The following is a 15,573-nucleotide window of genomic DNA, read 5'->3' on the forward strand; positions in this document are numbered from 1 at the left end:
ATCATTTACTTGAAACTCGATTTTCATAAATGAACCCCGAGTCTAAACCCAACATGAAGAAACCAGTTTTAGACTTCAAAAAGCCACGTGAATTCTTGACTCACTTGTGCCAGAAAGAGAAACTGGTGCTGCTGCCAAGCCTTTGTGGGCCAGGCAGGCAGGGCTGACTATAAATTTCCAGTGTTGGGCTGTGCCACCGACTTGGCTTCCCCGGGACGGCAGGTGCCTAGGTTACAGTGCTGCTTATCTCAGATAGAGGAGCAGATACCCTTGTCGGTAGGGCATTTGTTTCAAATTTGTGCTTCTGGCTTCCCATTGACACCATGCCTTCCGTTTCCGAGTCTGACGAGCTGATTTTTTTTGTGAATGGGAAAAAGGTAAGTTTCTGGTGTGACTAACGTGGCTTTTCGTTCACAGGGGGCAAAAGTCAGGCTTACTGTTCTTCACTGAGGTGCATCTCCTAGTTTTTAGCAGTGGCACAAACTTAAACATAGATCGTTATCTCCCTTTTTTGGCATCAAATATGAAAATGTGGAATGTCTGCTTGCTCTCCGTTCTCTCATTGGAAACAGTAAGAAAAAGAACCTGGTATTTGCCGCGCGGTGCAAGCGTGAATTCTGCAGGGTCGGCAGCATGCTGCAGGGGTGAGCGGCTGAGGTCCTTCGTTCCTTCTGCGCCGGTTGGAAATGAGCCCCACCTCAGCTGGCCACTGCCCCTTTAACAGGAGAGAGACAAGGGGAAAACAACCACGCAGGACTCTCAGTTGATAGCAAACCCTCAGCCGACTGACTGTCACCCTGGAGGCAGAAGCCTCTCCAGGCAAGAGGGACAGTAGACAGGTGTTCTCTGCAGAGGAGTGGACCAGAAGATGTTCTCAACCTTTTTCTTTGGGAGCAAAACAAGCGCATGGGAAGTTCTAAGAGCTTTATAGTCAGAATTCATATTTTTTTGTGTGCAACACTGAGCAAAAGAAAAAAAAAGTAAAAGTAAATGCTATTTTAGTAAGTTGTCATGGTTCTTGTTTCCCATACCTTGGTTAGGCTATATTGCTAAGTTTTTAATTTAAAAAAAAAACTTTAATAAAAAAAATTTCACAGCAATTTTTCCAGTCAAATAGTCAAGGAAGATCATTTCTAAGAACCCTGTGAATGCGTAAATACAGAATGGGTGGCAGAGGCAGACAGACAGATGGAAGAAAGGAAGGAATGAGAGGAAGGAAGCACAGAAAGAAAGCGAGGGGTAGCCATCTGGAGTACCTGAAGCAGGGCACCAGAAGAGCCATTGCTAGTGTCAGTCTAGGGATTTCAAAGCTGAGGACTACCCCGTGTTGGGACATGGCCTTGACTGATTTATCCTTTAATGCTGTTTAATGTTTTAATGTTAAAATGCTCACATACACGCTCCCAAACACCACTCTCCGGTCTTTTGATGCATAGGTGCTTTTAGCCCATTTTATCTTACTTATTTCTAGGACAAATTATAAAAATGTCAAGAGGGGGGCAATCTACACAAGCCTGAAGATGGCGTGGTGCCTCAACGGGTTTATTTGTTTAGACCCAGGGGCTCAGTTTGACCGAAGCACAGTGTCCACTAGGGCCCATCACCCCGCAGACTCCCCAAGATGTGGCTTCTGTTGGGGCTCTTTGTCTTTTTTTTTTTTTTTTTTTTTTTTTATTTTCCTTTTTTTATATGTAGGGCCCTGGCTGTACTCTTGAGGCCGAGAGGACGTGGTGGCCCCGGCTTCCAAGCCGATGTGGCCCGGCTAGCTTCAGCTTTTTTTTTTTTTTTTTTTTTTTTTTGCCTCTCAAACCCATATCTTCCCACCTAACTCTTCACACACCCACTTAGAAATGCGGGTGTCTCCTGGAGACAGATGTGGTGTTTGTGTGCCTGCACATCTGGATTCTGAATTTGAGAACAGTGGTATGAGGTGCAAACCCCTTTTGTTTGCTTTGTTTCTGTGACACTGCGCTGGTCTTGGGGTGCTCCTCTGTGAAAAAAATTACCTCATCAGTACATAGCTCTCCAGAGTGTGCTGGTCTTTCATGGGCTTAACCTAGTGATGGGGACACAGGTACCTTTCAGTTCTCCCAAGTTCTCCCTCCAAAACAAAACAGAAAACCCAGCATGACTACCCTTCCGTCTGACTCCTCGAAGGAGCTGGTGAGAGGCTGTGAGATCACTGCAGGGCCCTTCCATAGGTCCTGCCTGGTGGTTTTCCAAAATCCAGCACAGACTGCATTCCCCACAGCTGGTGGAATGCCAGGTGCTTTTCTCTGACTTAGCCACATCTGGCGCTTACTACATTCTGACCCCTGAGCTTTGCTACTCTTCTGGTGTTGTCTCTGTGCACTTGCGCCTTGGTGATGAGTATTGGCCTCGCTCCCGCTTCGTGGGCATAGGAAGAAGGGATTTGTTTTCCACACAGTTCCCGAGATTCTTTTTCACACGGCTGGGAATACTGGCTGCTCACCTTCGGGTTGTAGTCGGCAGGCTTTGATCTCACCCTTCTGGAACCTGTCATAGTCTTTGGGCCTGAGACTGGCGCAACTCAGGACAGCAGTGACCCTGTGTGGCAATAGCAGGCCTGCAGACAGGAGGACCGAAGGTACAGTGTTTACCGGGAAGGCTGGAGCCGGAAACCCAAGCCTTGACTGTCACCAGGCCTTGATCCCGGGACAGGGATGATAGGCTAATATCTTGTTCCCTGCTTGTAAAGCATTTCAATCTCTATGTTCTCCCAGTTCATCTCCAGTTGGAGTGTTAAAGAACATGAGACTTGGGTTCTCTGCCTCTGTAATACCTCTTCTCTTAGGCCCCTACACACACACACACACACACACACACACACACGGGGCGGAGGGGGAGACAGAGACAGAGACAGAGAGGCAGACAGACAGAGTCTACAGTTTGGGTGTTGGGCTGATCTCTACATTGGTAAACTTCTGAGGACTTGAGGAGAGCTGGATACGTGAAAGGTGGGGTGAAGGAATCAGTATCCCATTTGCCTTGCTCAAGTGCAATGAGAATACAACGTCTTACGGTCTCTGCACAAAGCAGCCCAGAGGGCCGTGCCCTGTGTCTGGGTTCCCTGCTACTCGGCTTCCAGGTCAGCTACATTCTAACTTGATTTCCCCATCTTGCCCGGTTGCCCCAGCAAAGATGCTGGCTGGGTTCCTCCCGGGCCTGAGGGAAGCTGCCTCTCCTCTCTGCCAAGGAACGCCCGGCGCCCGGCGCCCGGGTGAGGGTGGAGCCCTGATGAGGGTCATCTGGCTTTCCCTCATATTCATACAGAGTGGAGAAGCAAAGCCCTGGTCTGGAAGCGTCTTCCCTGGCTAGCTTGATTCTACCAGCGTTCTATGGCTGTGAGTTATCCAAGCCTTCTCTGTGCATCTCTTCCCGCCTGGGCCTTTCCAGGCAAACGCTTGTCAGATGGTAGAAAACTCAGACACCGAAATGAAACTTCACTGTTTCTTCAGACCTTTGGTTCCAAGAATCATTAAGAGAGTTCTGTAAAGCTACCCGCATTATAAGCATGTCCTCCAAACAAAGGACTGGATGGCTGTAACCAATGGTGGCCTCTTCCTGCAACCCTTGTTTCACAATATAGGTCATAGAGAAGAACCCTGACCCTGAAGAGAATCTACTGTTCTACATCAGGAAAGTTCGTATCCTTTAACTGTAATGGACAGTAAACTGCTAAAAAACCCTCAGAAGGGCTGGGGGAGGGGGGTCTTGGTGGTGGGGAGCACTTAATTGTCCTGACAGAGGAACTGAGTTCAGTTCATAACAGCCACATGACAGCCCATGACCACCTCGAAATTCACAGCTCCAGCACCAGGGGGGACCCCATGCCCTCTTTAGATCTCAGCAGACACACACCACAGACAGACAGAGAGAGGAAAGAAGGGGGAAAGGGAATATTCATATATATACATAAATAAAAATAATAAAATTAAATTTTTTTATAAGAATGAAAGGAAAGGCCGGGAAGTGGTGGCACAAGCCTTTAATCCCAGCACTTGGGAGGTAGAGGCAGGAGGATTTCTGAGTTGGAGGCCAGCCTGGTCTACAGAGTGAATTCCAGGATAGCCAGGGCTACACAGAGAAACCCTGTCTCAAAAAAAAAAAAAAAAAAAAAAAAGAATGAGAGGAAAGCCACCCGAGTTCCCTCTAGGTAAGCAACTTGGTCTCCATTCCCGGAGACTAGTTGGAGTTCAGACATAGACGTGTGGCTTCATGTTTTATCTATCGTATTTTTACCTGAGCAAAACAAAACAAGAAAAACAACAACAAAAACCCAAAAACAACACACACACACACACACACACACACACACAGAGCCCCAGACTGGGAGTGCTTACTCTAGAAACAATGCTCTGGCTTCCGAGCCCACATATTCTCCCCAGCGATTATGCAGACTTTCGAGGCAAACTCGTGTGTGAGTGTGACGGTGTGAGATGAGCACTCACTGGTGTTCGTGCCCATGCTTCCATGGTCTCCATACGAGCCTGCATAGGAAGTGCATGTAAGTGCTGTGCTCTAGTTACCAATACAGCACCTTTTTTTTTTCCTTCCCACATCTGGTAGGGGAGAGAGAGTGTGTGACATCTGGATGTCATCAACTGAGGAGAGCTGCGTAATGAAAATAAAGGGTTGTCTGTCCTATTCTGTAACGTCCCAGGAGACTATAATAATTTTTTAAGTTAAAATTAAGTGCTCACTGGGACTAGGCAGACAGCACAGTCGGTAATATATTTGTCTTGCAAGGACAAAGACATGAGTTCAACCCCAGGACCTGCAATAGAAAAGGCAGGTGTGGCCCACTGGGGAGGCAGAGGCGTCAGATCTCTGGTACTCACTGACTGGCCCGATGAGCCTACTTGTCTAATTTAGAGTAGTGAGAGATTGGGGGGGGGGGAATTATCGAAAACTATTGTTGACTGTACAGAGTGATGACACGGAGGTTGACCTCAGGTCTCAGGTCTCCATGTGGGCACATACACGCTGAGCTTTGTGACAGGCACTAGGAAGCCAGTGGTGAACAAGATAATGCTATCCTGTCTCCCTCTGTCTCTCTACATCCCAATTAACACTTCTAAAATAACACCTTGTCACTCCCCGAGTCTTACCTTGACAAGAGTGTTCTAGAAATAGCCTGTCCCTGGTGTCTAACTTTTCCCTCCAGACTCCCTCCCGATACTTAAGCCTTACAACCTGACTCCCTACATTATCATGTTTCAGCCCCCTCCCAGTGAGGAGATGAGGGCCACTGGCCTAGGTTCCATTCCACTCACAGTCCACACAATCTAAACCCTCCTCCCATCCCACCACCTCCCCAGTGCCACACTGCAAGATCTCATCATTGGTCAGCAAATCCCATCGCTGCCTCCCCTTTAGAATCGGCTCTGAAACCCACACACCCCCCCCTACCATGCCTTCTCTAGACTTCCCAAAATGAAGCAATATGAAGAGTGAGATGAAAATGCAGATTCCTGGGTGACCACGGCCAGAACCAACACTAGATAAAACACCTCACCCCCCAGGTTCCTAGCCGAGGATGCAGAATATTAACAAGTGTTCATCTCTCTAAGGTCTTAGCTCTGGGTTAAACCATCTACAGGAATCTCTCAGAGCGTTCCCAAACACTTGTCCTTCACACCGCAGCCAGCCCTGTGACTGGCCTCATTTGGGAGGCTATGGATATAAATTAGTTGGTAGAGAACTTGCCTGGCAATCAGGAAGCCCTGGGTTCAATCCCTGACATCACATACACTAAGGGTGATAGTGTATATTAGAATCCCAGCATGCCGAAGGTAGAGGCAGGAGAATCAGAAATTCAAGATCATCCCCAACTACACAGTGAATCTGAGGCCAGCCTGGACCACAAGAGAGCCCCCCTATCTTAAGAATGAACAAACAAATAAACCCACAGTTTATATATTTATCCAAATAGCACATTTTACTAAGCACTAAGCTAGAAAGACACTGCCTCTAGCCGCGTCATAGTGAGGAGGACTGCTGCACAGGAAGTGATGACAGCCATGTTGCAGAGCACAGGAAAGGATGTCCAGGCAGACATGAGGAGGGAGAGGGATCAGATAAGACCAGGGTTGAGTACAACTTTTCAGAAAACAACTAAAGCGTTGGAGCCATGGGTATTCCAAACAATGGGGGATGGGAGTGTCATAGTTGTCCATCTTGGTGGCACTGAGGAATCTTTGAGCCATTTGGACTTCTTGACTTGAAATGTAAAAGGGCAACTTCAGTGCCCTGCACAGTAGAGCACTGTAAGTAAGGTCTGGCTCACAACACCTTCAGTCCTCTGCCTCAAAGGACCTGTAGGAAGCCCCGAGTTCCCGTCACTCAGAATTTAAAGACAGCGTCTGGTGTGCAAAGCCTTCTGGGGAAGGCTGCAAAGGCCTCAGCCAATTATTCCAAAACCTAGAAAGTATCCTGATTGCAGCACCTCATTAAGGGCAGCACCTCACAGGGAGAAAATTATTCTTAACTTAGCCCACGCCAATTGTGAACTCCACCCAAAACCCTTTTAAGCTGCACCCAGAAAAAGTCCCAAGCCAACACTGGTAGGTTCCTGGGTGCACCTAAAGAAGAGAATTTGCATACAACATTTGTTCTTTCTTTGAGAAAATATGCAAGCCCCTTACACAGTGATCTTGATAGCACTGGTTCCGGAGCCATGGTTAGTATTCTTTGTTGAACCTAAGGCTGCACATACAAATGTTCCTCTGCTGTGCTGTATCGCCAGCCCTTACATGGATGCTTCCTAATTCTGTAAGAAAGTGAAAGCATATTGTGCTGTACCGGAGAAAGTTAAGCATCCTGGGAGGACTTTTCCAACTTTTACACAAACTGCTTTCTATAGCATCCACAGAAGTGATGGCCCCTGGATCCATTTCCCATTTACCCACAGTCCTGGGTTCTGTAGAGGCCCATGAGCTTTTCCACATTGCATATGGATGGACACCCTGAGCGGCTGACGGGATGCTTGTGTAGTCTGCGTGTCTTACTCGGGGAAAATACACATGTGGTTTCCTGCAGAAACCTCTGCTTTCACTGCAGACACTGCCTTGTACCCACTAGGAGCCCCACACCATTGCCTTTCTTGGTTTTGTTCTTGTGAAACAAAAATCTCTCCATGCATTCCAGGCTACCTTAGATTCCCCTGTGTTACCCAGGTCGTCCTCAAATTCCCGGTAATCCTCCTGCCTCAGGTTCCCAAATCTTAATAATGATAAGTATAAATCATAATGCCTATTGCCTGCTAGTTCTCTTTGATTGTTCAACGCTATTTTGGATGCTGAGGATAGAACGCACGGCTTCAGGAGGTGAGCTCTCTACCTGCCACTGTGCTGGCTCCCAAACACCATTTCACTATTTTCCTAACTGAACTGGAAGTTCTTATGCTCAGAAACGCTCTGGGACCCACTTTTTCAGGGAGCTGGTGTGGCTCTTGAACGCTCCCTTCTCATCAATGAGCTCAGATGTAAGTAGCAACTTGAACCGATCATTTTAGCAGGCAGCTATGACCAATAAAACACACTGTTATCAGCACCCAAGGAAGTAACAACAAAAGCAACCTGAGGCCCTTTTCCTTGACTCCCTCCCTTCCAGTCAACCTCACAGGCACCAAGTACAGCTGTGGGACAGGAGGCTGCGGGGCCTGCACTGTGATGGTGTCGAGATATAATCCAGAGACCAGGAAGATCTAGTATCCTTTGCATTGCCTGGCTATGCTCTGGGCACATCTGGGAAGGCTCCACTTTGTCTGTGCCTATGTGCCACTCACTCCTGTCTCCGAGTTTCTAACATGCTCACCCTGCCTGCCTCTGTTAGGCCTTCAAACCTTCACGAACCCCAAAAAGACCACCAAGGAGCCAAATCTGATGTAATTATATTAGGGTCTCTCTATTCACATTTGAGCTTGGGCCACACCACAGTCTCTGACACAGAAGAACGGGAGGGGAACCCCCAAGTCCAGTTTTAGGCAAGTATTTATAGAGGCAAGGAGTAGGTATCTAGTCTGATACACATCTGATGGGGGGGGGGGGCTGTAGCGTTACCAGAGCCCTCTGGATTAGTGAATGAAAGACACACACACACACACACACACACACACACACACACACACACACACCGGTTAATTTTATTATGCCTTGGCTAACTCAAAGACTGGGCACTTCTAATCTTTCCTGCAGCTAGCAAACACTCCCCTCCAGTATCCCAGAGGTAGCATCCAGTGCGGTCACTTTCCCTGAGGTCTGGTCTTTCTTCTTCCCCATCATGGCAATCTCTGCCTCTTTTCCTCCTGCCCGCCCCCAACCCCCAATCCCCAACCCAGCTCTTAGCCCATGCAAATCCTGAGGCCCCATCTCAGCCACTGGCTGTATGGCAATTCTTTACTGCCAATTAAATCTATCTGGGGGTGGAGACCTTCAGTGGCTGGGAATGCAGCCTTTGGGAGCCAAATTAAATTGAGATAGCATTAGAACCAATTTCTTACAGGGGTCATTATGGCCTTTAATATAATTTACTAGTTCTTGGAGCCAAATTGGAAACTTAACTTCTGTTTTTCTCCTGATTGGTAGTTGTTAGGAAGTGAAGTGTCAGGGGTGGGCTTGTAACCTGGGGGTGCAGATTTGTTGGGGAATAACCTGGAACCTGGTGTTAGACATAGGTTTTACTGGAGTGTAACCTGGATATTGGTTCTGGGTACCGGCCTGTTAGTTAAACTGAGTTTAATCTTAGGCCAGGTTCTCTAAGATGGAGTCTGAACCCAAAATATTTCCTTTCTCACCTCCATCTCCTTCCCACAAATGTTCTGCTCAGCAGGACTTATTTGGAATATGTTACAAGCTTTCCAGGGTTTGTTCTCTGTTGCTGTAAAAAAGTTCCTTTGCTTTTGAACTTTTCATCACTATGTCCAAGGCATAGATCAGAGACAACTCACAGAAAAAAATTGTATTTGGGGCCAGAGTTCCAGAGGCCTCAGTCCAGGGAGTGAGGGGATGAAGCACAGCACCTCTGTGGCAGAGGGAACAAGAGGCAGAGTTCACTTCATGCTGGATCAGGAAGCAGAGGCCACCGATGAAGCTGGGTGCCCGGCTGTCTGTCACCTTCAGAAGCACACTCTCTTACCTGCTTTCACCACCCAACCCCCATCATAGCCCCGCAAAGGAACACAGGCAGCTGGGGACACCAGCGAGCTCAAGACATGAGCCTATGGGACATTTTTATTTTATTTTATTTTACTTTATTTTTGAGATTATAATATAATTACATCATTTTCTACTTCCCTTTCCTCCCTCCAAACCCCTTCTCCCCCTTCTCATATGCCTCTCTTTGCTTGCTTTCAAATTTATGGTCTCCTTTCTTGTTAATTACTGTTATATGTGTGTATGTTCTCTCTCTTTCTTTCTCTCTCTCTCTCTCTCCTCTCTCTCTCTCTCTCTCTCTCTCTCTCTCACACACACACACACACACACACACACACACACACACACACACACATGCATAACCAAAAAGGAATAAAGGCAGTAAGGAAAAATATATACATATGAAATCCTAACAATAACCTGTTCTGTCTGTGTAATGTTACATGTATGTTTTCAGGCCTGACAATGTAGTGCTGGATAACAGATCGGTGCTTTTCCCTGGGAAAGACGATTTCTCCCTCTCTTGGCATTCGTTGGTTCCCTGTAGTTCTTTGTGTCGGGTTGAGGCATTCAGAGGGTGAAGTGAAACACTCCCTTACTTGGCCTAAAAGGAGAACAACTATATAAGAATAGATGAAGGAAGATCACTTAGGAACCCAACATGGCAGTGTCTCTCTTCTGCTTCCTCTGCCTGGCATAGCCAAGTTCCTTCTTAGGTATGTCCAGAAGTCGATGGTTGTACAGGTCATCTTCTCCATGGTTGGGGAACTATAGCCCTGTCAACCTAGGCTGAACTAACTCACCAAGTTTTATCACCCATTTCTTGTGATTTCACTGTGTTCTCTTTACATAAGCCCATCACAGCCACTACCCAGTAACAGCATGCCTGGTGCCCATCTGCTGGCTTCATGGAGCAGCCGTTACCACAGTGGAAGGTGTGGGAAGCATCAAAAAGAGGGTCCACCCAGTGCAGGTAAGAGCCTGTGACGGGGACCGGATGGTGGTACAGGTGTGGTCCATAGGTCGTTCTCCTGAGATCTCCGGGCTTGAAAGCCTTCACACTTTTGCATTCTAGTGTTCTAAGCATCCGTGATTCATATCCAGGAATCTTCTTCAGAGATCTCTTCAAGATGCTGTCATTGACTGTAAGACATCTTACTTAACCCAAGAGACCTTCATTCTTGCCGATAACTCAAAGTGTCTGACTCAAGGAGAAAATGAAGGAGAAAACTGAAGGTTATAGGAAATAGACCTCCTCAGTTCTCACTCACTATTGCAAAGTATGGGATGCTAATGAGAGTTCAGGGGTGTGTGTGTGTGTGTGTGTGTGTGTGTGTGTGTGTGTACTCCAGCAACATCTCCCAAATGCCTGTCACAGTTAAAATGCCAAAGAGTGGCTACTCACGTTTACAAGGCTTGTCAGAGAAGGGGCAGCGTTGTTTTCTTATGCTTGAGCAGGAAATTTTGCTGGGGGAGTTTTAAGGGCAGAGTGTAGATGGAGAAAAGTGAAGTCTCTCTGCCGTAGGACTCCTTCCTTGAAAGATTATACCTGTAACACGAAAGCTTCCTTGACTGTCTACTACCCTCAACAGAGACGTGGGCTCAAACAGCCGTGTTCTGTGGACGGTACCCAGTATTCACCTCTCATCACTCTACGTATACAGGCTTCCTTCTGCGCTGAGTAGATTTAACTTTCTGGGGTCTTGCTGGAATGAGAGTCACATTTGTTTAGTGATTGCCCTGGAGCAGGCTTGGCCTAGGGTGCAAAAGCCTCTTTTAAATATGCAGGGATTCTGTCCGTTGTCTTTAAACATATCCACAGCTGAATTAAACTAGATGTATTGAAGGTGCCTTTTGTTTGTATATATTATATTTGCAATAGCAGCAAAGCTACAATGAAAGTTGGAAAAGAAAATGCTTGGGTCTGTCTGTCTCCCCAAGAAAACATACAGGTTTGTCTCCCCAGGAAAGCCAAGCGTTAAACACACCAGAAGGTTCTACTGCCAAGGATACATACCACAGCAGAGATAACTGCCACGCAGCAATAAATCCAACACAGCCGTATTGTCCCCCCAGCACTAAAAAAAATCTGTCCTCTCTCTGGAGCCACATACAGGGGACTTGGCTTTCGTTATAGGAGCTGTAAAGTGTGAGGGTAAATGGTCATCTGAGAACACTAGGATCACACTCCAGCCAGCCAGCCGAGTGCGAAGTGACGACAGGCTGGACTGACAGTCCTACCTCCATTTGCAGCTTCCTGGCTTAGGGTTTTTACACTGAACAAATAAATTACCTTTCCCTGAAGTTTTCACTGTGTAAGATGGATGTGCATGATTTAGAAACATGACTAGCCCAACAACAGGAAATAGATGTTCATTTTGAAGCAAACAAACAAACAAACATGGCATGAGGATAACTCCAGGTCATTTTCTTTCTCAAATTATCCTTTCTGTTTCACAAATGGAGAACCTGGATCTATAGAAAAGGAAGGGTCCTGAGTAATACCTGCTACTATGCCACCCACTTTGTTTTGTTAGCAAAAATACATTATGTGCGCCTGACTTCAAGAAATCAATCGTCTTCCTCCAGGGGCAAGCATTCTCCTGTAGTTATTTTCAACAAGCTTGGTCTATGCGCTGTTTGCCAGCATGCAGGACAAGAAGGCCAGGGGTCTGCTGCACTGATGATGTGCCTTTGTCTCTCAGGAACGGCTTGCCAAGTGTCATGGCACCCAGTGTGGCTTTTGCAGCCCTGGGATGGTGATGTCCATTTACACACTGCTCAGGAACCACCCGGAGCCAACACCAGATCAGATCACGGAGGCTCTCGGAGGTGAGGCTTTGGCAAACAATGCTTAGGGAACTAAAGATGGATATCCTTGTGTTGTGAGATATAGTACTGCAACGGGGTGCCTGATGGACCCATGCCAAGGCTTCTGCCTGAGAAATTATGCTATGCAACAGATCTAGTAAAAGGGGGTTAGTTGGGGGGAGGGAGGGGAGTGTAGTAGTCAGGCAGACAGGAGCAGAGTCATGAAGGCATGCTCTCCCCAGCACTGAGCGTGAGAGAACCGGCAGAAACTAGGCACAAGGCAGATGATCTTACACTGGATAGACAGCTTGAGAGTATATTTGGTGCAATTATCCTGGGCATTTTTTACATATTTAAATACATATGCATCCTATTGACTGTATATTATTATAAAACGTAGACGTGCCAATGTTTTAGTATTTTCTATTATGTAAAAGTTTTATGTTTATACAATGCGTACTGATCATACCCACCCACCCCTACCTCCTTTCTGTCCCCCACTCCCTTCCTAACTTACGTCCTCCTTTCATTGTTAAAAATAGCCTCCCAAATCCAGTTAGTGTCAGCTGTGGGCAGGGGCAGGGCCATCCATGGGGGCAGAAGCAGCCTACCAGTGGTCATGTCCTCCTTTGGGTCTCTTTTCTGGCACTGTAGACTTAAGGGTGATTATGCAGCCCAAAACAAACACCCTGGTCCTGGCAAGCACTTGATCTTAACATCTGCTTTCTGTCTCTTTATGAAGGAAGGCATTCTCTGCCGCCCAAGCTTTCGAACCTGTGCCGCCTGCATTCTTAACGTCTTGTCTCAGTTCCACAGTAAAATTCTGACTTTACGTCCTTTCTGGCTTTCTTTCCCTCTTACCAAAAAGAACCATCTTAGAGTGTGTTGCCTTTCTTGTGTATGTATGCCCATTCTTCCTGAGCTGGCCCCGTTCTGTAATCAGGAAGGCATTCACACAGAACCCATACTCCACACAGTGTTCTGCTGAGTGTTTAAGCCTGCCCAGTGCACACACACACACATTGCTCCAAACTTGTAAAACTGTAGTGAAACATAATAATTTGAAGTGTACTTCTGAGTATAAAAATAATGTTCTATTATGAAGATGCCCCCCCCAAAAAAATTAAAAGGCAAAGAAAAACAGAAAAACTCATGTATAACCCTCCCACTGACAGGCAACCACTATCCAAAAATATCACTACTTTATCCACCTTTTAGGCCCAAAGACAGATATTTGTTTAGTTTCAGTTCTTACATCTATTTTGTGTGTGCTTATCTACGTATGATTTCAACAGTGTGAGAATCTCCTTGGGTTATTACGACCTCTTCATAATTACCATTCAAACTGGTTGTAAAAATCACACAATACAAACATTTTTGAGACAGGATCTCATTACATAGCCCCTGACTGGCCTGAGCCTTCCTGTATAGAGCAGGCTGACCTGGAATCCACAGACCTGCCTGCCTCTGCCTCCTGAGTGCTTCAGTCAGAGGTGTGCACCACCATCCCTGGATGCATATGCTTTCGTAAGAACAGTGCTTTCCCTCATACTTCCAGTCGTATTTTGGAAATGCTGCCTGATTGAACACTGTCAACTACTTCCCAAAGACAGACTGTGATTTCTCAGTGGGTGCAAGAACATTCCAGACAATCTTGCTTCTCCAAGAACTTACAATCCAATAAGTATACTAAGACAGATTCCTAAGTGACCCAACACTCCTATTACAGGATCTGAGCAATCTAGAATAGCTCTGCCTCAAGTATTCCCCAGGAGAACAGAGCCAGGACCTTGGAGGAATGTCCTTGTGTCTGTCAGCCTTCCATTACCATGACTCAATACCTGCGATCATTAACTTATGAAGAGAAAGTGTTTGTTGGTTTGTGATCTACTGACTCAATTGCTCTAGGTCTGTAGTTAGGGTGCTAATCATGATGGGAAAGAAAAAGATGCTCATTCCAGGGCTGTGATGAAGTCATGAGGATAATGGCTGTTCTGTTTAGGGCCTAGGTCTGAGATAAGGCAAGAAGAGTTGATTGGGAAATGTGAAGGTTTCTCTACTGTTCGGGGGGGGGGGGGCAACCTTGGTAAGGCCAGCAGGGGGCGCTCTCCTCCTTACCGAGGCAGGTGCACACAGGTAGGGCACCAGCGGGGGGGGGGGGGGGAATGTAATCAAACGACCTTTTATTTGAATACTATCTCCAAGGGAAGTGTTTTTTCAAAGCATCTTGCTGAGTTTCAGACCAAAGAAAATTTGTTTATTTTGCTGAAAACATTGTGTATGCATCTGTAGTTTATCTCTATTTAAGACCTTAAGACCTGATTCATTATTAATCAGGGAATTTGTGCCGATGCACTGGATATCGACCAATTGTAGAAAGCGGGAAAACATTCTCTCCGGTAAGTTAACATTCTGTTGGCTTAATGTGTGAGTGGCCTTTGACATGAAATAGCCTGTTTTAGTCACGATCTCTGAAAGAACTCCGTGTCACCCTTTTTAGCCACTGGAGGTTGCTAGATGCCCTCCGGTGTGTGCTTACTCTTCTCCAATTTGATGCCTACATGTAATGTACTCTGAGGCAGACGCCCTGCGTCACCCTCCCTTATCCTCCCACCCCTGCCAAGCCCCTTCGTTATCCCCAACTCCTGCCTTCATGTCTTTTTTTCTGCTGTCCTGCCCCCTATGCCCCTGCCTCCCCCTGCATTTTAACTAGGGTTGCTTGCATGAATGTGAGTGGGGGTTGCTCACTCAGAGCTTGCCAGTGGCTACACCACTGAGGAGTACAACTCCCTTCTCTAGCAAACAATGTCCTGTAGCTCCTCGGGAAGGATGGGGTATCCTGAGCCCCACCCTTACCCACCGTGCTGCGTTGGCGCACTTGGTTCTGTGCAGATAGCCACTCTGAGTTCATGAGTATAGTAGCTCACTGTTGTTGCGTTTTGTTTTTGTTTTTGTTTTTTTAACTAAACCCTTAGCATGCCTTGTTTATTTCTTCAAATCTGATACTTCCCTGAGAATTATAACATTTACTCCATTGCTCTCATAAACAAATACTCTGTTGACGAAAATGAAATGTGAAGATCATGAAAGCAGCCAGTTTGGTGGAACTAAAGCTGAGGGTGGAGAATCTCAAGTGATGGACACATGAGCACAGAGGAGTGCAAGAGAAGCCTGGGCCACTTAGTCAAAAGATAGACAAGTGCTTAACTAGCATACATGAGGCCCACAATCCAACCCCCAGGACAGGAAAGAAAGAGTCAGGGGGAGAGAAGACAGGTATTAAAGGCTTAGTATATTTAATAGGCATGCATGCTGAAGGAAAACAGACAGAAGGAAATTGAGGGGAAGACAGAAAAGACAGGGAACTTATCAGAAAGTTTTGATAAGGAGGCTTTGATCTATATCATAAAGGAAATTGCAGAATTAAAGACATGGATTGCTGGAGAAAGAGCCACAGAAAAGTTACAAGGAAGAGAAGTGGTTGAAATAGAAAAAGATGTTCAATGGCCAAGGCTCTGATTAAAAATGAAAAGGAAGAGAGAAGTTGGTGTGACTGAGGGTTTGGGGGTTTTTTTGTTTTGTTTTG

General features: G+C 46.4%; 1 protein-coding gene across 1 annotated transcript in view; it reads left to right on the forward strand.

The window, feature by feature from the left end:
- Positions 1-224: 224 nt before the first annotated feature.
- Positions 225-15,573, forward strand: part of LOC110321921 (aldehyde oxidase 4) — a 66,842-nt gene continuing 51,493 nt past the window's right edge. The window contains exons 1-6 of the mRNA XM_029538675.1: positions 225-377; positions 3,611-3,668; positions 7,636-7,732; positions 10,041-10,149; positions 11,882-12,008; positions 14,325-14,386. Of these exons, the coding sequence (XP_029394535.1) occupies positions 324-377; positions 3,611-3,668; positions 7,636-7,732; positions 10,041-10,149; positions 11,882-12,008; positions 14,325-14,386 (507 nt within the window). The 5' untranslated portion in view covers positions 225-323. The remainder of the gene's footprint in view (positions 378-3,610; positions 3,669-7,635; positions 7,733-10,040; positions 10,150-11,881; positions 12,009-14,324; positions 14,387-15,573) is intronic.

This window comes from Mus pahari, chromosome 5 (genome assembly GCF_900095145.1).
Source record: "Mus pahari chromosome 5, PAHARI_EIJ_v1.1, whole genome shotgun sequence".
NCBI classification, from domain to species: domain Eukaryota; kingdom Metazoa; phylum Chordata; class Mammalia; order Rodentia; family Muridae; genus Mus; species Mus pahari.